The 22,237-nt window shown below is 41.3% G+C and overlaps 1 protein-coding gene across 4 annotated transcripts in view; it reads left to right on the forward strand.

Moving 5' to 3' along the window:
- Window positions 1-22,237, forward strand: part of fam114a1 (family with sequence similarity 114 member A1) — a 63,904-nt gene that overhangs the window by 22,250 nt on the left and 19,417 nt on the right. For all 4 annotated transcript variants that reach the window (XM_041189643.1, XM_041189654.1, XM_041189632.1 and 1 more), the window contains exons 7-9: window positions 695-847; window positions 8,910-9,036; window positions 19,087-19,169. In XM_041189643.1, coding sequence (XP_041045577.1) covers window positions 695-847; window positions 8,910-9,036; window positions 19,087-19,169 — 363 coding nt within the window. The remainder of the gene's footprint in view (window positions 1-694; window positions 848-8,909; window positions 9,037-19,086; window positions 19,170-22,237) is intronic.

Below are 22,237 nucleotides of genomic sequence, written 5' to 3' on the forward strand. Positions count from 1 at the left end.
GATCTAATATGCACTTGAGAGGAACAAATGTTGCGTTATTCTTGATAGTCAATTTTAGAGAAAACTGTAAATACTTGTGATAGCTAACTTGCCATTTCACATTCGGGGGCTTGTCAAGTAGCAGAATCTTTCATACTCAATTTTGGTACATGTGCTTAAAATTCATCAGTCCCCAAGTGAAGGATATTATGAGGTTCAGTAGGGAAGGGTTGGAAGTGCGTTAGTGTCAGATTATGAAGGAACCCAAGGTTTATCTCAGCACGGAACAGAAATTGGACTAGTGTCATACCATAGTAAGGCTCATTCATTATGATTTCACTAACTACTAAAATGGGCTACTTTACCCCATCATGATTTTCATTCCATGATATAAATGTTGGGGCATATTGGAAAGGGTCAGGAGAAAGTATTTAACATTGCAACGGCAATTCAGTCTTGCATTTTTCATGGCAGCCTCAAAAATAATATCATGTGGGTATCTTTGAATCTAGTTACACACTACATGATGAGATATACACACTTCACTTGACATCAGTGCTGACCACTTCATTCATACCTGAATTTATTCATATTATATATATATAATATATATATATATATATATACATACATATATTTAAACATATATATATATGTAGATCAAAAGCCTAATATTATAACAATGATCTAACTCATATTTAATTTTTCCAAGTAGATGTTAAAGGAAGCAAAAGAAAAAGAGAAACAACGACTTTCTCACCAAATTACTGTTGAGAAGACTGCTCACTATGGGATGTTGTTTGATGACTTTCAAGGTCTTTCTCATTTGGAAGCTTTGGAAATTCTGTCCAATGAGAGTGAAATAAAAGTGAGTTTTGAAAACTTTTTCTCACCGTTCTATTCTCTCTCTCTTTCCATTCTTTTTATTTGGCTTTCTCTCTTTCTTTAGAGATTTACAATCTATATTAATGACTTAGAGAGTAACATATCCAAGTTTGCTGATGAGGCAAAGCTACATGGGACAATCAGCTGTGAGGCAGACACAGAGACTGCAGAGATATAGATAGAGATCATTTAGGAGACAGATGGAGTATAATGCGGGGACATGTGAGATCATTCACTTTGGTAGGAAGTATAGTAAAGCAGATTTTTTTTTAACTGGCGTCAGTCTTCACAGTGGAAGACATGAGTGACATCCCCAAAGTTCGAGAGAGTTGAGAGGCAGAGGTGAGTATGGTGGCCATTACCAAGGAGAAGGTGCTAGGAAAACGGAAAGGTCTGAAGGTGGATAAATCACCTGGACCAGATGGATTACACCCCAGAGTTCTGAAGGAGATAGCTGAAGAGATAGTGGAGGTGTTAGTGGTGATCTTGCAGGAATCACTGGAGTCAGGGAGGATTTCCCAGAGGACTGGAAAATTGCTAATGTAACCCCCCTGTTTAAGAAGGCAGTGAGGCAAAAGACAGGAAATTACAGGCCAATTAGCCTGACCTCGGTCGTTGGTAAGATTTTAGAGTCCGTTATTAAGGATGAGATTTCAGAATACTTGGAGGTGCATGGTAAAATCACGCAAAGTCAGCATGGTTTCATCATGGGGAGGTCATGCCTGAAAAATCTGTTAGAATTCTTTGAGGAGGTAACGAGTAGGTTAGACAAAGGAGAGCCAATGGATGTTATCTACTTGGACTTCCAGAAGGCCTTTGACAAGGTGCCGCACAGGAGGCTGCTCAGTAAGATAAGAGCCCATGGTGTTAGAGGCAAGGTAGTAGCATGAATAGAAGACTGGCTGTCTGGCAAGAGGCAGAGAGTGGGGATAAGGGGGTCCTTCTCAGGATGGCGGCCGGTGACTAGTGGAGTTCCACAGGGGTCAGTGTTGAGACCACAACTTATCACTTTATACATTAATGATCTAGATGAAGGAACTGAGGGCATCCTGGCTAGGTTTGCAGATGATACAAAGATAGGTGGAGGGACAGGTAGTATTGAGGAGGAGGGGAGCCTGCAGAAGGATTTGGACAGGTTAGGAGAATGGGCAAAGAAGTTGCAGATGGAATACAATGTGGGGAAGTGTGAGGTCATGCACTTTGGTAGGAAGAATAGAGGCATAGACTATTTTCTAACTGGGGAGAGAATTCAGAAATCTGGAGTGCAAAGGGACTTGGGAGTCCTAGTCCAGGATTCTCTTAAGGTTAACTTGCATGTTGAGTTGGAAGTTAGGAAGGCAAATGCAATGTTGGCATTTAATTTTGAGAGGACTAGAATATAAAAGCAGGGATGTGCTGTTGAGGCTTTATAAGGCTCTGGTCAGACCACATTTAGAGTATTGTGAGCAATTTTGGGCCCCATATCTCAGGAAGGATGTGCTGGCCCTGGAGAGGGTCCAGAAGAGGTTCATGAGAACGATCCCAGGAATGAAAGGCTTAACATATGAGGAACGTTTGAGGACTCTGGTTCTATACTCGATGTAGTTTAGAAGGATGAGGGGGGATCTGATTGAAACTTACAGAATACTGAAAGGCCTAGATAGAGTGGATGTGGGGACGATGTTTCCATTAGTAGGAGGGACTAGGACCCGATGGCACAGCCTCAGAGTAAAGGGAAGACCTTTTAGAACAGAGATGAGGAGAAACTTCTTTAGCCAGAGAGTGGTGAATCTATGGAATTCATTGCCACAGAAGGCTGTGGAGGCCAGGTCATTGAGTGTATTTTAGAGCGAGATAGATAGGTTCTTGATTGGTAAGGGGATCAAAGGTTACAGGGAGAAGGCGGGAGAATGGGGTTGAGAAACTCATCAGCCATGATTGAATGGCGGAGCAGACTCGATGGGCCTAATGGCCTAATTTCTGCTCCTATGTCTTATGGTCCTATAAAACTTATAAATGTTGATTTTCATTACAATTTAGGTGTCCCCTAAGAATCATGTAAAGTTAGCATGCATGTTTTATAAGAATTACAAAAGTAATTGGCATGTTGGCCTTTATTGCAAGGGACTGGAGTACAAGAATAAGGAAGTCTTGCTAAAATTGTACACGGTTTTGGTCTCCTTTCCTAAGGAAGGAATACTTGGCATTGAGATGGTGCAGTACAGGTTCGCTAGAGTGATCCCGGGGATGAGAGCTTGTACTATGATGAGAGGTTGAGTAGATTGGAACAAAGTGGTGGTCTTATTGAAACAAGATTTTGCTGGATTTGATAGGCCAGATGCTGAAAGATTATTTCCCCTGTAGAATCTAGAACTAGGAGGCATAAGGATGGATTCTTTTTGGCCTCTGGGACAGCAGAGGAAATGCCCGCCGAGGAACATGGCCAGAAGTCCCACCTCTGTTTCTGCCCAGTGCCATTTTTCCGAGGGCTGAGAAAGGAGCGGCCTCCTATTAATGAGGCACTTGACATCATTGTGGGCTCATTACGAGCCCATCACCGGTAAGCTTATGTGTGAAGGTACAGTTCAAAGCAGCACCGAAGAGGCTGAGCATGCCAGACGGAACCTACCCTGTTACATAAAAATTGACTCCTTTTAATGAATGCATCACCAATCTACCCTACCCTGGGTTCCAGGCCTCCCACTGCCCCCTGAAATGGGGGAAATTTTAATTTTACCAACTTCAGTCATAAAACTTTTGCTGCCCAAGCAAGTCAGAACATGGCCTGCCTTTTAACTAACCCACCTCCTTTTCCATGCCTTTGCCTGCTCATTGGATGGCAGACCTGTCCTTTGGGCAATTAACACTCCGATTTGGTCAAAATAGCAACTGCTTCCCATTTCACATCAGAGATGGGTTTGTAATCTGGAATTGGAAGCCACCTCCTGATTCCCTTCTCCAATGGGAAAACCTGGCTCTTAATCTCTAAGGTTAAAGGACTGCTCATTTGAGATTAAAATGAGGAAGAATTTTTTTAGGGAACCTTTGGAATTCTCTATACAAGAGGACTGATGATGCTCAGTAATTGAGTATATTCAGAGCCAAAACAGATTTTTGCACCTTGTGGGGTGTCAAGAAATATGATGACCGGGCATGCAAGTGGCATTGAGGTCAAAGATCAGCCATGTTGTTATTGATTGGTCGAGTAGACTCGAAGGGCCATATGGCCCATTCTTATTTCTTGTTATGTTCTGTTTTTTCTTTGAATTGTGTTGCCAATGTCTGGTATGCGTAAATTGAGTGCGGGAATTATGACAACAGTAATATTTCTCTCCTTGCAATAGTTTGGCTAAACAAGCTTTCTATAAACAATACATCTAAAAACCGAAGCACTTCTTTATAAAATTCAATTGTTCACAGGCAGAACAATTCTGCAGCAAAGCCATTTCATGAGTATCATTATTTTTCCTGGAATGAGATAAAGGGAGCACCACAGAGTATTGTGAGTGTTCAGTCCTGATGAACAGCATTTCAAAATTAGCTGGATAAGCTCGCTTAAATTTAAGTGACTGCATAAGGAAATAAAAACACATGGTGGCCTTTTTAAAGTCTCTAGAAATTATGGAGACGAATAGATCTTATAGGTAAGTGAAGGAGTAATGCTGACCCTAACCACCATTTTGAAGCTACTGTGTGAAAGCGTGACTGTGGAATTGTCATGTTTAAAACTCCAGAGCACTCTCCACAACAGTGCAGCAGTACTTGGCATGATGTGTAACTCTCCAGAGCTGTGTATAGTGCCTACAGGACATGAGAACAATTGTAGGAGAAAACTCATGCAGTAACAAATCTGGCAATGTAAGAGTACCCAAAATTATCTGGTGGTAGATGGTCCAAGATTCTGACCCATGTGTATTGAACTTGCTCCACGTTTATGATTTGTCTGTCCGAGGCATTCACACGTTACAGATCTATTGTTACATCTAGTGCCTACCCAAACCACAACATATTTAGAAATACTCAAAATAAGAATTTCAAGTGAATCATAGGGGTAGAATTTTTAGCTCGGCAGGCAGGCACATTCCCCACCCGACCGAGCGTAACATGACACACGATGACGTCAGGCAAGCGTCCTGACGTCATCACTCACGCGTGCAATATTTCAGTTGGTGATGTGTGCTGGAGTCGGCGCTGCGCACACCGACAATTAAAAGGCCTGTTAAATTATCAATTAAATTATCAATTAAATAGAATTTTTCGCTCAGGTGAAAAAGCCAAGCGGCCTTTGCACTTTTTAGGAAACCTCATCCCAGGACGGGATGAGGTTTCCAAAAGCAAATAAATATCAAATAAAAAATATAAAATTTAATTAACAGCATGTCCCTGCTCACGTGACAGTCACTTAAGGAGATATGCTTCATTACATTTTTTTCTCTCTTCATCTTCCTGAGGCAGCTCTGTGCCCCAGGGAGATTATGAAGCGCACACTTGTGCTCATGTTTGAAGATCATACTCACCCCACTCGCCCTCCTCCCCCAGCCTGCACAGGCGCTGCTAGCGTTTCACGCTGGCCGGGCCTTAATTGGCCCGCCAGCGTGAAATCGCAGTCCAGCCCTAACTGCGAGCAGCAGTCAGATTCCCGTCTGGCCCCACCGAGCCCGCCTGACATGGGTGAAATTCTGCCCATAATGTCAAACACTCAACACAGACTACATAGTACAATAAGCGTTTTAACACTTGTATAATAATATGCAATAAATCACTGGAAGAGTCATGTAAGATGATTTTGGAGGGCTTTTTTTGTATGACTTCTGTGGAAATTTTTGGATTATGCAAATCTTGTTGAAACATTTATAACCACAAAGGTAGCTAGGTACAAAGTTTGAATGTATTCTTTTACTCCCTGAAGAAAGTTATTGTTTTTGTTTCAAATAAATAGGAAGAAAGTAAATAGATTCTTCTGAAGGATCTTCATAAGTTGAATATTCTTTCAACCTTACTCTTTTTTCACTTCTCTCTTTCCTGTCATTGTTACTTTTTAATTGTTTTCCAACTTGTTTTTCTTTACTATCATTCTTCTGTGTTAATTCATGTTTTCCCTCACATTTTCATTTTAATATTTTTTCACTTTCTGTTTTGTCTTTCAGTTATACTCAGCTATAAGTTACATTTTAAGTGTACAATTTTTATTTATCCACCTGTTCTGTTAAACCTCAACTGATCAAATGGAACTGTCTTTTTTATTGGAAGAAACTGAGATGAATGAAGATGAATATAAATTCTAAATAAATACTAAGAAAAATGGCAACTGCAATCATTGCTTATTGCTTCAGTGAAAAATTTCCCAATATTCTTGGACTGGTGCTGTGGTCAGTAAAACACAGAACAATGCAGGACAAGGGGTTTCGGAACATTTAAATTTTGTCTTTAGAAATGGGAGGCATTGAATTATATAATTAAGCTGTGAAAAGAAATTCTCCCTCTGGGGTAGAATTTTCTTTGCTGTTCCAGCTAGACTTTCTTCCTTCAAGTTAATTCTCAATGATAATTTTGACACTTGAGCTGCATTTTCCGGTTCTTTATTTGATATATTCAGAACATTTGTAGCTCCGCTTTGACATTTGTAAATTTGCAGACATTGTCATGGTTCCTTTCAAATAAACAGTCGAGCACAATTATCTTAGGAAGTGCTTCCACAATATTGCCTCCTTCCTTATTAGTACTTTGTGTAAAAGGTATGGCACAAATAATTACAATCTGATGTATGGAGCAAAATTTAACAGCTGGCAGGGTTTTCTGCCCTGCTATAAAAAGAGTCGGAAGGGAACGCATCCTGTTGATTGTGGCTGCCTGCAGCCATTTAACGCTCAGCATTAATTGGCTGGAGATGAGACAAACGCCCCTCACTCGGGAGAAAGTCTTGCTTCAGAGACTCTAGGCCTAAATGTAGTCCCAAAAATCAAAGTGCCGGAGCACATGAGACTGAATAAGTCCAAGCCTCGTTGCAGGGAGGGGAGGCCCAGGGGAGGGAATAGAGTGCTGAGTGGGACTCCTGATGGCAAGGTCTGGTGGGGTGCTCCAATCTGGAAAGTGAGGGAGGCACCCCAGTCTCCCCACCACCTCTCAAGCCCAAAGCCTGAGCAGAGTGACCTGATAGGCTCCCCTATTCCTGAATTCCTCCTGCCGGCCTCAAAACTGAGGCTGGGTCGGGAAGTCGCCCTTGAGCGGTCATTAATCGGTCATTTAAGGGCCTCAGTTAGAGTGAGGGCATGTGGGCCGCCCTAGACCACGCTCATACCCGGTAAAATTGTGAACAGATCTGTGGCCAGTGGGAAGGCCACTTGGGTAATTTTATAGGCACCCACCACCTGCAAATTGCCAGCAGGGACCCTTAAAATTTTGTCCCATGGCTTTAATGGGCGGAAGTGAATATCTCCCCGGAGGCAAATTCTGAAGCTTGCTATGACGCAGCAGATGATGTGTGCCAGGCATCCAAATCCACAAGGGAAACTTGGTTGCGCTATCACAACAGTTTTGCAATTTGTATTTATGATGAGATGTGTGCACTGAATTCAGAAGTAATAAGTCCACAAGACTTTTAGAGATTTTAGAAACTTAAATTAAAATATTTAACAAAATAAAAGATGTCAAGCACATACATAAGACTACAATTACTACTGTAATAACTCTTAAACTTCCTAACTGACCTGACTCCCAGTTACACTCCCTTTAAGACAATGGTCTAAAATAGATTTTTCATTTAAAAGAAATTCAGCAAGTTAACACAATACTCTGGACAGTGAAATTCCAAATAGCTTTTCTCCAGCTTCAATTTAGTTCGATAGCAGACTTATGTACAAACGCAGGAGGCTTCATTAAGGCAAATTCACACACTCCAGTTCGATCTTACTTGGCCTTCTGACGCATAACCTTTCAATCTCCCTTATATATGTTTCTCTCTTTTTAATATGTAAGTTCTATGATTCCATACATCTTTGAAACTGTATCTTCCTCACAATATAAAAGCTTTCAAGTTGCCACTATTTCCAGTAACCTTTGGGAAAAATAAACACATTCCTTAGCCTTGCTTATCTGGCTAGTTGTAAACAGACTAAAATCCCTTTGAAATCCAAATATCCCTTCATTTATCTAAAAATGACCTTCACACCTTACATGCTAAGCCATCATCCATGTTTACTCATTAGCATATTAAGCACCTAGCTTCTTTTGATGATTTAAACTTGCAGTCTACTTGACTCCAAATGTAATTAAATCATACACACACCCAACTATACTTACCCCCATAAGCCTACTTTACCATAAACCAGAAAAATATTATGAAAATTATATGTTAGTTTCATTATAGATCGCTGCCTCCCCCTGCTTAATTCTGGGGTGGGAACACTTGAGGACAGCCTTCCTGCCAGGAAGCCAATCGAAGCCCTTAAGTGGGCAATTATTACCTCATCCCACTGCAACCATCAATGGCTGGGTTACTTGCCATGCAGGGAGACTGACAAGCAAACTCTCTTTGGGTTTTCTTGCGGCATCTCTTGTTCAAAGACACATATCGCCTGATCAAGGGACCTGGCATCAGGAATGCGGTGCCCGCTGAGAATCACCGCCTGTACTTTCCTCTGACCTCCTTCACCAGCGACCCCCCCCCGCCCCACGGTCTCCATCCCACCTTCACTTGTTTTTCTCCAGGGATTCCATGATAATCCCCAGTGAAGGCCCAAGTGAATTACCAGCAGCAGCCATTGCTCCCAGTGTTGCTGCATTAATGGAGAACAGCTGGCCTCTGATTGACCAGCAGCTCTCAGGGGCAGAATATCCACTGGAATGGGGGAAATGCAGCAAGTAAATGTTCGGCATGGAGCCAGGAACCCTGTTGCAGGGTTCCTGATGCTAATTAGAGCTTTAATTCCCTCAGGGCTCCTGGAAATTAGGTCGGTGGGTGTGCTGCCAGTTTTAGAGGCTGATGTTGGGCCTCCCCTACTGGCCTCATTAAATTCCACCCATTGTTCTTAAATCAATTTATTGAAGATTGTTTTCTGCTTTTCCAGGTTCAGTCTGTTTTGATGTCCCTCACAGGAGACGAATTGGAGACTATGAGAAAGGACTTGATCAGTATTAAAGATGTCTTCTTACTCAAAGAATTAAATACTGAGGAAGAGCAAGAGGAGGAAAAAGGTATGCTAATGTAACATCAGTGTTTGTCTAGTCAATTTCTCAAAGGATGCTATGAAGTGTTGGCATTAGAAAGCTATTTAGAAGTAATGGGTATGTTGTAACTACAACTGAAGGATTTTAGTTTTTGCATTCTTAGAAAATTTTAATCTTCAGACCAACTGTTTTAGGGATTCTGGATTCATTGAGCTATATTTAGCTAAATAGTAGGTACCATGTCTCTACATATAATTTGAGCTCGGGACTGTCAAATAAGACATAAATACATAATTGTATGTTAAAATCAATTTCAGTATTACTTATGACAGCCTTCAAATCAACAAAGCAACAACATTTCATCAGAGAATAGTTCACGACTTTCTGCTGTGCCATTACCCAGAGTGACCAACTTTTGCAAAGAAGATTAATGGACACGTTGGCATGGGTGTCATTAGAGCACCAAGAAGTGTGGTTGTTGGCAGGGCTGAGAAAGGAGTGTGGGAGTGAGCGATGGGTAGTGGTTGTGCTGATGCAGTGAGAGAGGAGTGGGGAAGTTCAAAGGGAAGCAGAGAGGCTATTGCGCATGCACGAGATTTAAAGGTCCAAATTACGAGAGAAACAGTGTCCCAGGTGCATGCAACCCGGGACACGGGACAGTGGATTCAATTATGGGAAACATGGTCACCCTGCCATTACCTTACCTAAGATCTGGGCAGATCAATCACAATGAAGCTATCTTGATCCAGGGAACTAGCCCAACTGAGGTTCTTCTGTGGAGGATTCCTGTAGTAGATCAAATCCTAGGTACACAAGAACAAGAGTAGGCCATTTAACCCTTTGTGCCTGTCTCTTCATTCATTGAGATCATACCTGATCTGTGACCTAACTCCATATATCCATTTTTGCCTCATATCCCTAAATACTTTTGGTTAACAAAATTCTACCAATCTCAGATTTAAAGTTAACAATTGTCCTAGCAATAATTGCCATTTGTGGAAGAGTTCCAAACTTCCACCGGTCTTTGTATGTAGAAACATATATTAATTCTACTCCTGAAAGGTCTGGCTCTAATTTTTAGACTCTGTCCCCTAGTCCTAGAATTCCCAACTAGTGGATATAGTTTCTCTCTATATAGCCTATCTGTTCGCCTTAATATCGCAAAAACTTTGATCAAGACACCCTTTAGCCTTCCAAATTCATGGAAATTTAATCCTAATTTGTGTAATCTCTCCTTGCAATTCAACCCTTGGAGTCCAGGCATCATTTTGGTAAATCTCCCTCAAAGCCTTCCTATTCTCTCGAAGGCGTTATGCCCAGAACTACTCCAACTACCCCAGGGGTAGGATTACATAGCGCGCAATGACGTTAGGCAAGCGTCCCGATGTCATCATGCGATCGCATGATATTTCAGTCAGTGGGCGCGCGCTAGTGTCGGCAACGCGACTGCCAACAATTAAAAGGCCTATTAAGGCCATTAATCAATTGATTAACTGCTATTTTTTCGCTGTCCGTCCAACAGGCATATTAGCCAGGCAGTCTTTGGATTTTTGAGGAAACCTCATCCAAGGGCGGGATAAGGTTTCCAATATTAATTTTAAAAAATAAAAATGTACGGGCAGAATTTTTATCAACAGCATGTTTAGATGATTGCAAAAAACTGCGGATGCTGGAAATCCAAAACAAAAACAAAAATAGCTGGAAAAACTCAGCAGGTCTGGCAGCATCTGTGGAGAGGAGCACAGTTAACGTTTCGAGTCCGAATGATCCTTCGACAGAACTAAGTAAAAATAGAAAAGAGGTGAAAAATAAGCTGGTTTAAGGGGGTGGGGGGTAGAGCTGGATAGAAGGCCAATGATAGGTGGTGATAACCAAAAGACATCACAGACAAAAGGACAAAGAGGTGTTGAAGGTGGTGATATTATCTGAGGAATGTACTAATTAAGGATAGAAAGCAGGACAAGTAAGGTACAGATAGCCCTAGTGGGGGTGGGGTGGGGTGAAGGAATCGAAAAAGGCTAAAAGGTAGAGATAAAACACCTTTATTCTGTCCGCAAGCATTACCATGATTGATTCTTATGGGTGGAAATTTTTTCCGGGATTTTAAAATCTTTATTTAAGGGTTTAAATTCTTCAGCTCCCTGAGGCAGCTCTCTCCCTTCAGGGAACATTCATTGTGCACTCGCCCACGCTGACTTAAACGCTCACCCTCCTCCCTCCCCCACCCTGGCAGCACTAAGACTTTCAGCGCATGTTTCACACTGGCTGGCCATTAATTGGCCGGCCAGCATGAAATCACAGTCGGGGGTCCATCGCGGGCGGCAGGCCATTTCTGACCCGCTTCTGGACCTGCCTGGTGCACTCGACGGACAATCTCAAAATCCTGCCCCAGCTGTGATCTAACCAGGGCTATGTATTGCTGCAGCATGACTTCCACATCCTTGTATTCTAATTGTCTAGAGATATAGGAAAACTGGAGTCCATGTCCACAGACCCCTAAACTTAGGACAGGTAGCTATTTGGTTAAGAAAGTAAAGAGGATACTTTCCTTTATTAGGCGAGACATAGAATATAAGAACAGGGAAGTTTTGCTAGAACGGTATAAAACACAAAACCTCAGTTTGGAGTACTGCATTGAGTTCTGATCATTGCATTACAGGAAGGACATAATCACACTATGGTTGGTGTGGAGGAGATCTATGAGCATGTTGCCAGGAATGGAGAATTTTAGCTATGAAGAACTGCAATTACTTTCTTTAGAACAGAGGAGGCTAAGGGGAGATATTTAAGTGTATAAAGTTATGAAGAACCGAGTTAGACTAGATAAGAAGGACTCATTTCCCTCAGCCGAGAGGCCAATAACCTGGGGGCATAAATTTAAAGTAATTGGCAGAAGGATTAGCAGGGAGTTGAGAAGAAATTGTTTCCCTACAGAGTGTTAGAGGTCTGGGAGTCTGCCTGAAAGGGTGGTGGGGAAGAAAGCCTTATTGCATTTAAAATATACTAGAATATATACTCAAAGTGCCATAACCTACAGAGCTACAAAGTGGGATTAAGTGCATTAGTTCTTTTTGACAGTTCAGACACAGCGTGCCAAATGCCCTTCCGTAGTATAGATTTTCTATAAAGGCCAACATTTCATTAGCATTTTTGATTATTTCCTATACCTGTTCATGACATTTTACCTGGGCTCCTAAGTCTCTTTGGACCTCTGCTGTTTCTACATTTTCCTCATTTAAAACATACCCTGTTTTCTCTTCTTTTTTAGCTGCAAAGTGAATTACCTCACGTTTACCTATTTTGAAATCCATTTTGTCACAGTTTTGCTCATTCACTTAATCTATAAATATCTCTTTGTAATTTTATACTTCCATCTACACCGTTTAAATTGTTATCCGTCTTTATGCTGTTAGCAAATTTGTTTATGTGGCTTTCTATCATATCGTCAACATTGTTAATAAAAACATTGGCCAGAATTTTTAGCTCATTGGGCGGGCGCACGCCTAACCCGAACGAGCGTAAAATGATGCGCGATGACATCAGGCAAGTGTCCCGATGTCATCGTGCACTCACACGATGTTTCGTTTGATGGTCGCACGACTGCCAACAATTAAAAGGCCCATTAAGGCCATTAAAGTAATAATTGAATTAAATTTTTCGCTGCCCATCCAACCTTATAGTAGGCGGGCAGGCAAAAAGGCCAAGCAGCCTTTGGATTATTTCAGAAGCCTCATCCGTGGGCGGGATGAGGTTTCCAGCAGCTATTAAAAATTAAATAAAAACTTTAAAATTTCATTAATAATACGTCCCTGCTCATCTGACAGAGTCATATGAGGGGACATGTTTTGTAACATTTTAAAGTTTTTTATTTTTAATTTTTAAAATCTTCATCTCCCTGAGGCAGCTCTGTGCCTCAGGGAGCTTTTCCTGCATGCAGGCACGAAGATCCCCACTCGCCCTTCTCCCTCTCTCAACCCCTCTCCCAACAGAGGCAGTGCTGAGCGCTGCAGCACACATTCACACTGGGTGGGCCTTAATTGGCCCGCCAGTGCAAAATTGAGGTCAGGCCCTGATTGCGGGCTGTGGTTGGCTTCCCGACTGCAACCGCCAAGACCACCCAACAAGGGCAAAATCCTTGCCAGTGAATATTTGAGGCCTCAAGACAGATCATTTGGGATACCACTGGTCACACTCTGTGAATTAGAGTACCTGCCTGTTATCCCTACTCCTGTTTCCTGTCACTCAGCCAATTTCGTAACCAGGTCAATAATTTGCCTTCAGTTCCACAGGCTTCAACTTTAGCTAACAGTTTCTTATGAGGAGCTTCATCAAATGCCTTCTGTAAGTCACCTCTTCAAAATACCTGTCGTTGTTATTCTCCTTATCTTAATTTTGGTGATTCCCTGATTAAATGCTTCCTGACCTGTAAATACTGACACAAAGTAATTAATTATTAATAGTCATTTGCTGATACAGGACTTGTGTATTGCTGAAAAAAGAGACATGTCTAAGCTTTTCGTCTTGCACTCATCAGGACAGTCGCAAGAATACCAGTATAAGGGGGAGAAACAACAATTTATACTGTATGTGAAGAGAGTACTAATTGGTTGGCAAGAGGCATTGCCATGGGGAGTGCAGCACTGATGGTGACTGACATTTAACTGCTAAATATTGCTTGAAATTTAAACCAGGCAGCTTGACCCTGATTGGTCAAGGCATTACCTTGAGGAATGAGTCAGCAAATGGCTGTCACTTATTTTGTTTAGCTGAAACAGGTGCAATGTATGTACATGTTCTTTCTGTCTGCGTCATTGCTTGACGTCTCCCAGCTAGATGCAAGATTTTATTCCCACTCTCGAATGCTTTATTCAAGAAATGCAGATTTACACTTTATTTTCTATTTTCCTTACTATTTACCCAATTAACATCTCAAACTACTATACATCAAAGTACCCAGACTAGGCTGGTTTTAATCTAATTAAGAGAAAAACACATAGACACAGACTCCTACAATTCCAATTTAAAAATAATTTCCAATAACATTATAGACAATATCTCTTCATGACAGTAGTTGCCAGTAGACGCAAATGTGCCAGATTGCAAGCCCGACTGACAATCTTAAATTGATTGTCAGCCTAATTCTTAGCATGATGAGGATTATTTAGCAAGCGTTGTCCAATCGTGGAATCACATCTAATGTTGGACACTGTGTTTTGAGTTTTGCAAGCATGGGCTGGTTGGGTACGTTCTGTACCCTGCCCGTTGCGAACAGCGGCTGGGATATGGGGCAGAATTTAGCCCTCAATGAGTGGGTGGGCAGCCGAACTCTGCTGCTGAAACGGACCCCGCCGCCATTTTAAGTGGGCAGGCCAATTAAGGCCCACCCAGCGGGCTGCCTGATGGGAAGTACTATGTGCTTCCTGTGCGGGGGGGGAAGGATTCCCCAACTGTCAAATTGCGCTCTTTCGCACATGTGCGTGAAAGAGCGCACTGCTCACTGAGACTAAGTGCTGTCTCAGGGAGAGCACTGAAAGGTTTGTAAACTTAAAAAATAGAAAAATAAAAAAGTTATTAACATGTCCCCCTCGTGACAATCTCACATGAGATGGGACATGTTAATAAATATTACATAAACTTTATTAAAGATCTTTTTAAACAGACATGAAACCTCATCCTGCCAGTGGATGAGGTTACATGTTTTTTCTCCTTCCCGCCGGGGCTCCTGGCCTGCCTGCCAGTCTTAAGGTTGGACGGGCAGAGCCTTTAATTACCTTAATTATCCTGTCAATGACCTCAACTGGCCATTAATCAGGTCGGTTGGCGGATAGCTGATTTTGCTGTCCGCCCGCCTTCCTGAAATATAAATGGGGCAGGATGACGTCAGGGGTTCCTCTTGATGTCATCCCACGTCATTTTCCCGTCAGCGAGTGAGCCCCGCCCCCAAGTCGCCCATGGGAAAATTCTGGCCATTGTGTTTGATATGATCCGCTAGCCTTTAGGTCATATGGCCTACATACCCAGCATCACACTGACACTGAAATTCGTATATGACATCACTCATTTGTGTGATGGGCAGAACATCTTTTTGACTTAATACCAGCATCCTGTTGGTGGCGAAAACCACTCCTATTGTGATTGCATAGTAGCAACATGAACCAGCTAGCTTCACCTGTTGCTCAAATTTTTGAGATACCTTGCCATTCCAGGATAATCTGAGGTGTTCAGGGCTGAATGTGACGGCCTTAGGCCTGTTCACAAATTTGTGTGATATTAAGCTCAAAATGATCCAGTCAAGGTAGCCATTATCCTGCAGGATGCCTATTTCAGCATCAAGTTTGCATGGTGAGCAAATAGCTTGGGCCTATTTACAAGGTTGCCGACAAGTCCAATCTGGATGTGTGGAACTGTAAGGATCCCAACACATATATTGACCAGTGAAGATAGGCTTGTGGTAGACCGTGGTATATTTCTCAACTAGTATGTCAAGGAAGGGGAGTTCATTTGACTGCTCCATTTCTTAGGTGAATTTGAGTGCAGGATGGAGCCACTTGCCAACTGATCAGTACCCTCCTCACATGCAGTATAAATTGTTGTTTTCCCCTTTATGTTGGTATTCTTGCGAATGTCCTGATGAGTGCAAGACAAAAAGCTTAGACATTTCTTTTTTTCAGCAAAAATTAATTATTCAACATCTCTGCAATTTGCTTATTTTCATTGACAATATCACCATTATAAGTTTTCAAGGGACCCACATTACTCCTGACCAACCTCTTTCTCCTAAGATAATTATAAAAGTTTTTTCTGTTGATTTGGATTTCCTTTTCAAGTTTCTTTCCATATCCCTTTGTGTAGCTATAACAACCTGTTTGTCAACCTTTGCTGTTTTTTGTGTTTTTCCCAGTCGCCAGGATCTGTGCTTTTTGTAATGATTGTATGCTTTTTCTTTTAGCTTTATCTCTTTTGTTTTCCACAGATAACTTTTTTGGCAGTTTTTTTATTCATTATGGGGTGTGGGCATCGCTGGCTGGGCCAGCATTTATTGCCCATCCCTAATTGCCTTTGAGAAGTGGTGGCGAGCTGCCTTCGTCAACTGCTGCAGTCCCTGTGGTGTAGGTACACCTACAGTGCTGTTAGGAAAGGACTTCCAGGATTTTGACCCAGTGACAGTGAAGGAAAGGTGATATATTTCCAGGTCAAGATGATGAGTGGCTTGGAGGGGAACTTCTAGGTGGTGGTGTTCCCATGTGTCTGCTGCCCTTGCCCTTCTAGATGGTAGTGGTTGTGAGTTTGGAAGGTGCTGTTCAAGGGGCCATGGTGAGTTCCTGCAGTGCACTTTGTAGATAGTACACACTGCTGCCACTGTTCCTCGGTGGTGGAGGGAGTGAATGTTTGTGGATGGGGTGCCAATCAAGTGGGCTGCTTTGCCCTGGATGGTTTCAAGCATCTTGAGTGTTGTTGGGGCTGCATTCATCCAGGCAAATGGGGAGCATTCCATCACACTTTTGAGTTGTGTCTTGTAGATTATGGACAGGCTTTGGGGAGTAAGTAGATAAGTTACTCACCACAGGATTCCTAGCCTCTGATCTGCTCTTGTAGTCACAGTATTTATATGGCTAGACCAGTTCAGTTTCTGGTCAATAGTAACCTCCAGGATGTTGATAGTGGGGGATTCAGTGATGGTAATGCCATTGAATGTCAATGGGCAATGGCTAGATTCTCTCTTGTTGGAAATAGTAATTGCCTGGCACCTGCTCTTATGTCTTAGGGGCATAAACTGGTTCTACCACATTCTTTTTGAACATCTCCTGCTGATCTTCTGTCATTTTACCCATTAGAAAATTTGCCCAATTTATTGATTCCCACTACTGTCTTAAACCCTTTTTTAATTCTACCCATAAAGTGTCCACAGCCCAACTTTCCTCACATCCCCTTATCTTCTCATTGTTGAACTGATTTCATCCTTAATCACAAAGACTACTCTTCCCCCTCTGCCATTTCTGTACCACACGACCGTTATAATCTGATATATTTAGTTCCCAACCATAATTATCTTTCAACCATGTCTCAGTAATGGCTACCATGTCATACCCTCCAAGTTGAATTTGCGCCTCAAATTCTTTTAATCTGTTCCTTACAATCTGTGCGATTGTATAAAGAATACTCATTTGTGCCACACAACCTAACCCATCCTTCAGCTCTAAACAGGAGAGAAATACAAAAACCATGAGTGAAATATTAATTACATACTTTAGTTTTTGCTTTATCTGTAGTGATTAAAGATCAACGTCTGACTGTTGCTCTACTTTCTTCCCTTTCGTTTAGTTTTGAACTATTGCTTTCCACTTGAGCTCCTGCTAGTTAGCAGTTTAAAGTCCGTGTGATCACCCTATTTATCCTTCCTATAGGTGCAGCCTCACTATTTTTATATCCTGACTGTCACTATGGCTCACCAGATGTATTCTCCTCTGTTTCCCAGGCATTACATGAACTTTAATGTATTTGTTTGAGCAGATACTTTCTTGCTGACATAACAGTTCAGACCTTGTACCTCCTGTCAATAAGTGCAAACACCTTATCATCCAGCATATTCTTCTTTTCACAGTTGCAGTCTACTCAATAAGTAAATTATTAGCAGTACTCCACTAGAATCTAGTAGCTTTCCTGATTAATCCTTTCCGTTCTACTCATAACATTTACCTAGACTTATCATGAAACAGCTAACCTTTTTAAAATACATTTCAGTCCATGTTCTGAGAATGACAACATTTCCTAATATTACTAACCAGACCTCGATAATGGGTTCATTTCTACATGTTGATGTTATATGTTACTAAAATGATGAACACTTTAAAATGCCTTTAATTAACAATAAATCTGCTGTGCTTCTTGTTTTCTTCTCAACTCTCCCTTAACCAGGCATTTTATTACTTGTATCATTATTTTAAGTCTCATTTTTCGTATCTTTAACATTTATTTCACTCACCAGAGTCACTTTTAATCAAACCAGAGCTTAACTGTTTGAATTACAATGACAGGTTTTACAAACCTGGCTTGTATTTCCTTGAGTTCAGAAGGAAGATTGGAGGCATAATTGAGATGTTTACAGCATAAAAGGATTTGATAGGTTAGATACAACAAAGCTGTTTCCTCTGATGGAGGAGTCCAGAACAGGGAGACACTTAGAGGTAGGAGTGAAACCAGGAACACCAAGAATGTTGAAAATTTAGAATTCTTTCCCCAGGAGGCTGTGAATGCTGAATCAATTGAAATTTTCAAGATCAACAGATGTTTCATTAAATAAGGATATAAACAAAAGTGGGGCTGGGGAGTGGCGGGGGTGTAAATGGAAGCCTGGTACAAGTCAGCCATTTTCTAATTAAATGGCAGAACCAGCTTAGGGGGTTGAATAACCTACGACTGCTCCTATGAGAGTTTTTTTTAAAATTCGTTTATGGAATGTTGGTGCCACTGGCTAGGCCAGAATTTATTACCATTTATGGACATAATCAATTTCATTCCAGGAGGTGTGTCACCTCAACTGTTTTAGGAATATAGAGAACTATTCTAACATATACCGATAATGAAAAACATGTTACATGATATATGTCAGCTGAGGAATAACATGTAGTATTGGAGAAGCAAAAAGTACATCTTCCCTATTTAAAAAAATGCATATTAGCCCAACTTAGCCCCATAAAAACATGCTGGGTCTTTTGTCTTTAAACTCACCAGAACTGAAATCTCAACTTGCACAAATCCTAATATCTCTTACCATCATATCAGTTTAACATGTTACAGAATTTAGATTTCCCAAATAATTCTGCATTTCTCCCAAAAGAAGTGCTTTGTGAGTGAGAACATGTTTTCTGTACTGTACAATCAGATAAAATAACTTACCACTGGTTCAGCAGAAGACTGGAAGTATGATACTGGATTATGTTGCATGAGTGGTGTGACAAACTGATATAGCCTCTGAGGCTTTCCGAAAAAAACTATTACAATCTCTAATTCCTGAAAATCTGAATATAGTGTAAAAGAGTTCAGTAAAGAGATTAAATGCTATTTTGTTTCTGGCAGAGGATGGTGAGGAGTTTGTCAACATGTTAACTGAGCTACTATTTGAATTGCATGTGGCTGCTACTCCAGACAAGCTCAACAAGGCAAGTAGATTTTGTGAATAATTACAGTATATTTGCCATAAGTTTTGCAGGTGCACAGCAATTGCTTAATAGGGGACGGGTAATGGTGTGTGTGGGGAGCACTCTTGATGTAACAGACTTGCCCTTTTGTGTGTTCTACATTGTTTTTTTTTAAGCATTTATTTCTTAGCTAAAGGCTCATCTTTCTTCCTTGAGTTAGAAAAGAGAGCATTCAATCACAAAGATGTATTCTCATATTAGACAGTGTGATTTGAGAGAACATACATGCTCCCTAACATTCATTAAGTGCCACTTACCTATTTATAGATTATCAGAACCAGTACTTCCCTCAACAGCCATTTTCCTGCTCTAATCCTAACCTCACTCAAAAGTCCAACCAAGTATACTTTTCAACAGAGATTGCTGCCCAATAATCAAGAGTAGCATTCTGCAGCCCAGCTGTTCTAAGATCTATTATAGTGAACCAACCTTGATTTACTAAAGCTAACTTTGTACACACCAGAGTTCAATTCTGAGTCGCTCCTCATGGTTTGCATGGTTCAATATTGCATCACTTGCATTTACCCATTGAACCATTAGGGGATTTTGACTTCTTAATACAAAGGAGACAGCTTTTAAACAATTTATTTCTTTAAATCAGCCAGTAAACAGACTAACGACGTTTAATCCATTGCATGCTGAGAGCATTACTTGAACATATCCTGTCACATTTTGCTGGTTGAACTATATAGAAATGTTCTGAATAATTAAACTTTATGAAGCATTTATCTCTTTACTATTTGCAGGACCTTGCTGTGCACAGTTTGGCTGAAGAGTTTCTTTATAACAGTATCAACAAAAAGATTGGCTCTGAAGTGTTTTGTGACTTTCTTTAACTCAAGCCATTAATATTTGACCCTGGTTTCAGCCAAGCTTTCAATTGAAATAACATTGTTGGAATTGTGAACAGCTTTATTTAGGAAAAGCAAGATTTTTAATTCTAATATTGTCAATTTCATATTCATGTTAAAGTTTTTACTAAATGATCTAAACTGGTATTTTTCCTTGTATAAATTGTGATGTTGCAATACCTTATGGCTATTCTGGTCAGTCTTGAATCTACATGCAGCCTTGAATCTGCATGCAGCCTTGAATCTGCATGCAGCCACTAAGTCTATTTTCCATTTGGGTCTATGATTAGTCAGTATAATTCACATTGTGCTGAATCAATCATCTTATGCTTTAGGTACTATTCCAAAAGGAACTGCTAATTCATTCTAAAATGAATTATTGCCCCACCAGTACAATAATCATATTCTTTCAACTAGTGTTATTGAAACATTTATGGGACTTTTCCCTTATTATACAACTGTTGAGAAATGGTCCACTGGCTTTATTCAGTTTTGAAACAAACAAGACAATGACTTCAAATGTGATTCCAGCTAATTGTTTGCCATTTTAACCTTTCATTTTTTGCAAGGAATACAACACATCTACCCGGCAATGTGGAAAATTGTCAGGTATGCCCTGTCCACAAAAAGCAGGACAAACCCAACCCGGCTGATTACCATCCCATCAGTCTACCCTCCATTATCAGTAAAGTGATGGAAGGAGTCATCAACAGTGCTATCGAGTGGCATTTGCTTAGCAATAACCTGCTCGCTGACGTTCAGTTTGAGTTCCGCCTGGGCCACTCAGCTACTGACCTCATTACAGCCTTGGTTCAAACTTGGACAAAAGAGCTGAACCCCAGAGGTGAGGTGAGAGTGACTGCCCTTGACATCAGCATTTGAGTGAGCGTGGCATCAAGGAGCTCCAGCAAAACTGGAGTAAATGGGAATAAGGGGAAAACTTTCTTCTGGGTGAAGTCATACCTAGCACAAAGGACGATGGTTGTGGTTGTTGGAGATCAATCATCTCAGCTGCAGGACATCACTGCAGGAGTTCCTCAGGGTACTGTCCTAAGCCCAACCATCTTCAGATGCTTCATCAATGACCTTCCTTCCATCATAAGGTTAGAAATGGGGATGTTCGCTGATGATTTCACAATGTTCAGCTCCATTCGCAACTTCTCGGATACTGAAAAAGTCCATGTCCAAATGAGCCAGATCTGGACAATATCCAGGCTTGGTCTGACAAGTGGCAAATAACATTTGCGCCACGCAAGTGCCAGGCAATGACCATCTCCAACAAGAGAGCAACTATCCATCACCCCTTGACATTTAATGGCATTACCATTGCTGAATCCCCCACTATCAACATCCTGGGGATTACTATTGACCAGAAACTGAACTGGACTGGCCATATAAATACTGTGGCTACAAGAGCTAGGAATCCTACAGCGAGTAGCTCACCTTCTGACTCCCCAAAGCCTGTCCACCATCTACACAGCGCAAGTCAGGAGTGTGATGGAATACTCCCCACTTGCCTGGATGAGTGCAGCTCCAACAACACTCAATAAAGCTTGTCACCATCCAGGACAAAGCAGCCCGCTTGATTGGCACCCCATCTTCAAACACTCACTCCCTTCATCACCGACGAACAGTGGCAACAGTGTGTACCATCTACAAGATGCACTGCAGTTACTCATCATGGCCCCTTAGAAAGCACCTTCCAAACTTGCGACCCCTGCTGTCTAGAAGGACAACAGCAGCAGACACATGGGAAAATCACCACCTGGAAGGTCCCCTCAAAGCTACTCACCATCCTGACTTGGAAATATATCGCCGCTCCTTCACTGTCGCTGGGTCAAAATCCTGGAATTCCCTCCCTAACATCACTGCAGGTGAACATACACTGCAGCGTTTCAAGAAGGCGGCTCACCACCACCTTCTCAAGGACAATTAGGGATGGGCAACAAATGCCGACCAAGCCAGTGACGCCCACATCCCAGTTACGAATAAAAAATATACTTGGATTAAGTACAATTATTTTAGGTAAGAAATTTCTGTTAACAAATGGCAATTTTAATTATAAGGTTGCATCCATTTCTAAATGTAAAACAGAATTTGTTGAAAGTGTTGAATATCCTAATGTTGAATCTCATGAAATAAGTGAATTGTGCTTTACGCAAATAATGCACTAATTAT

This window comes from Carcharodon carcharias, chromosome 1, assembly GCF_017639515.1.
Source record: "Carcharodon carcharias isolate sCarCar2 chromosome 1, sCarCar2.pri, whole genome shotgun sequence".
Lineage (NCBI taxonomy): Eukaryota > Metazoa > Chordata > Chondrichthyes > Lamniformes > Lamnidae > Carcharodon > Carcharodon carcharias.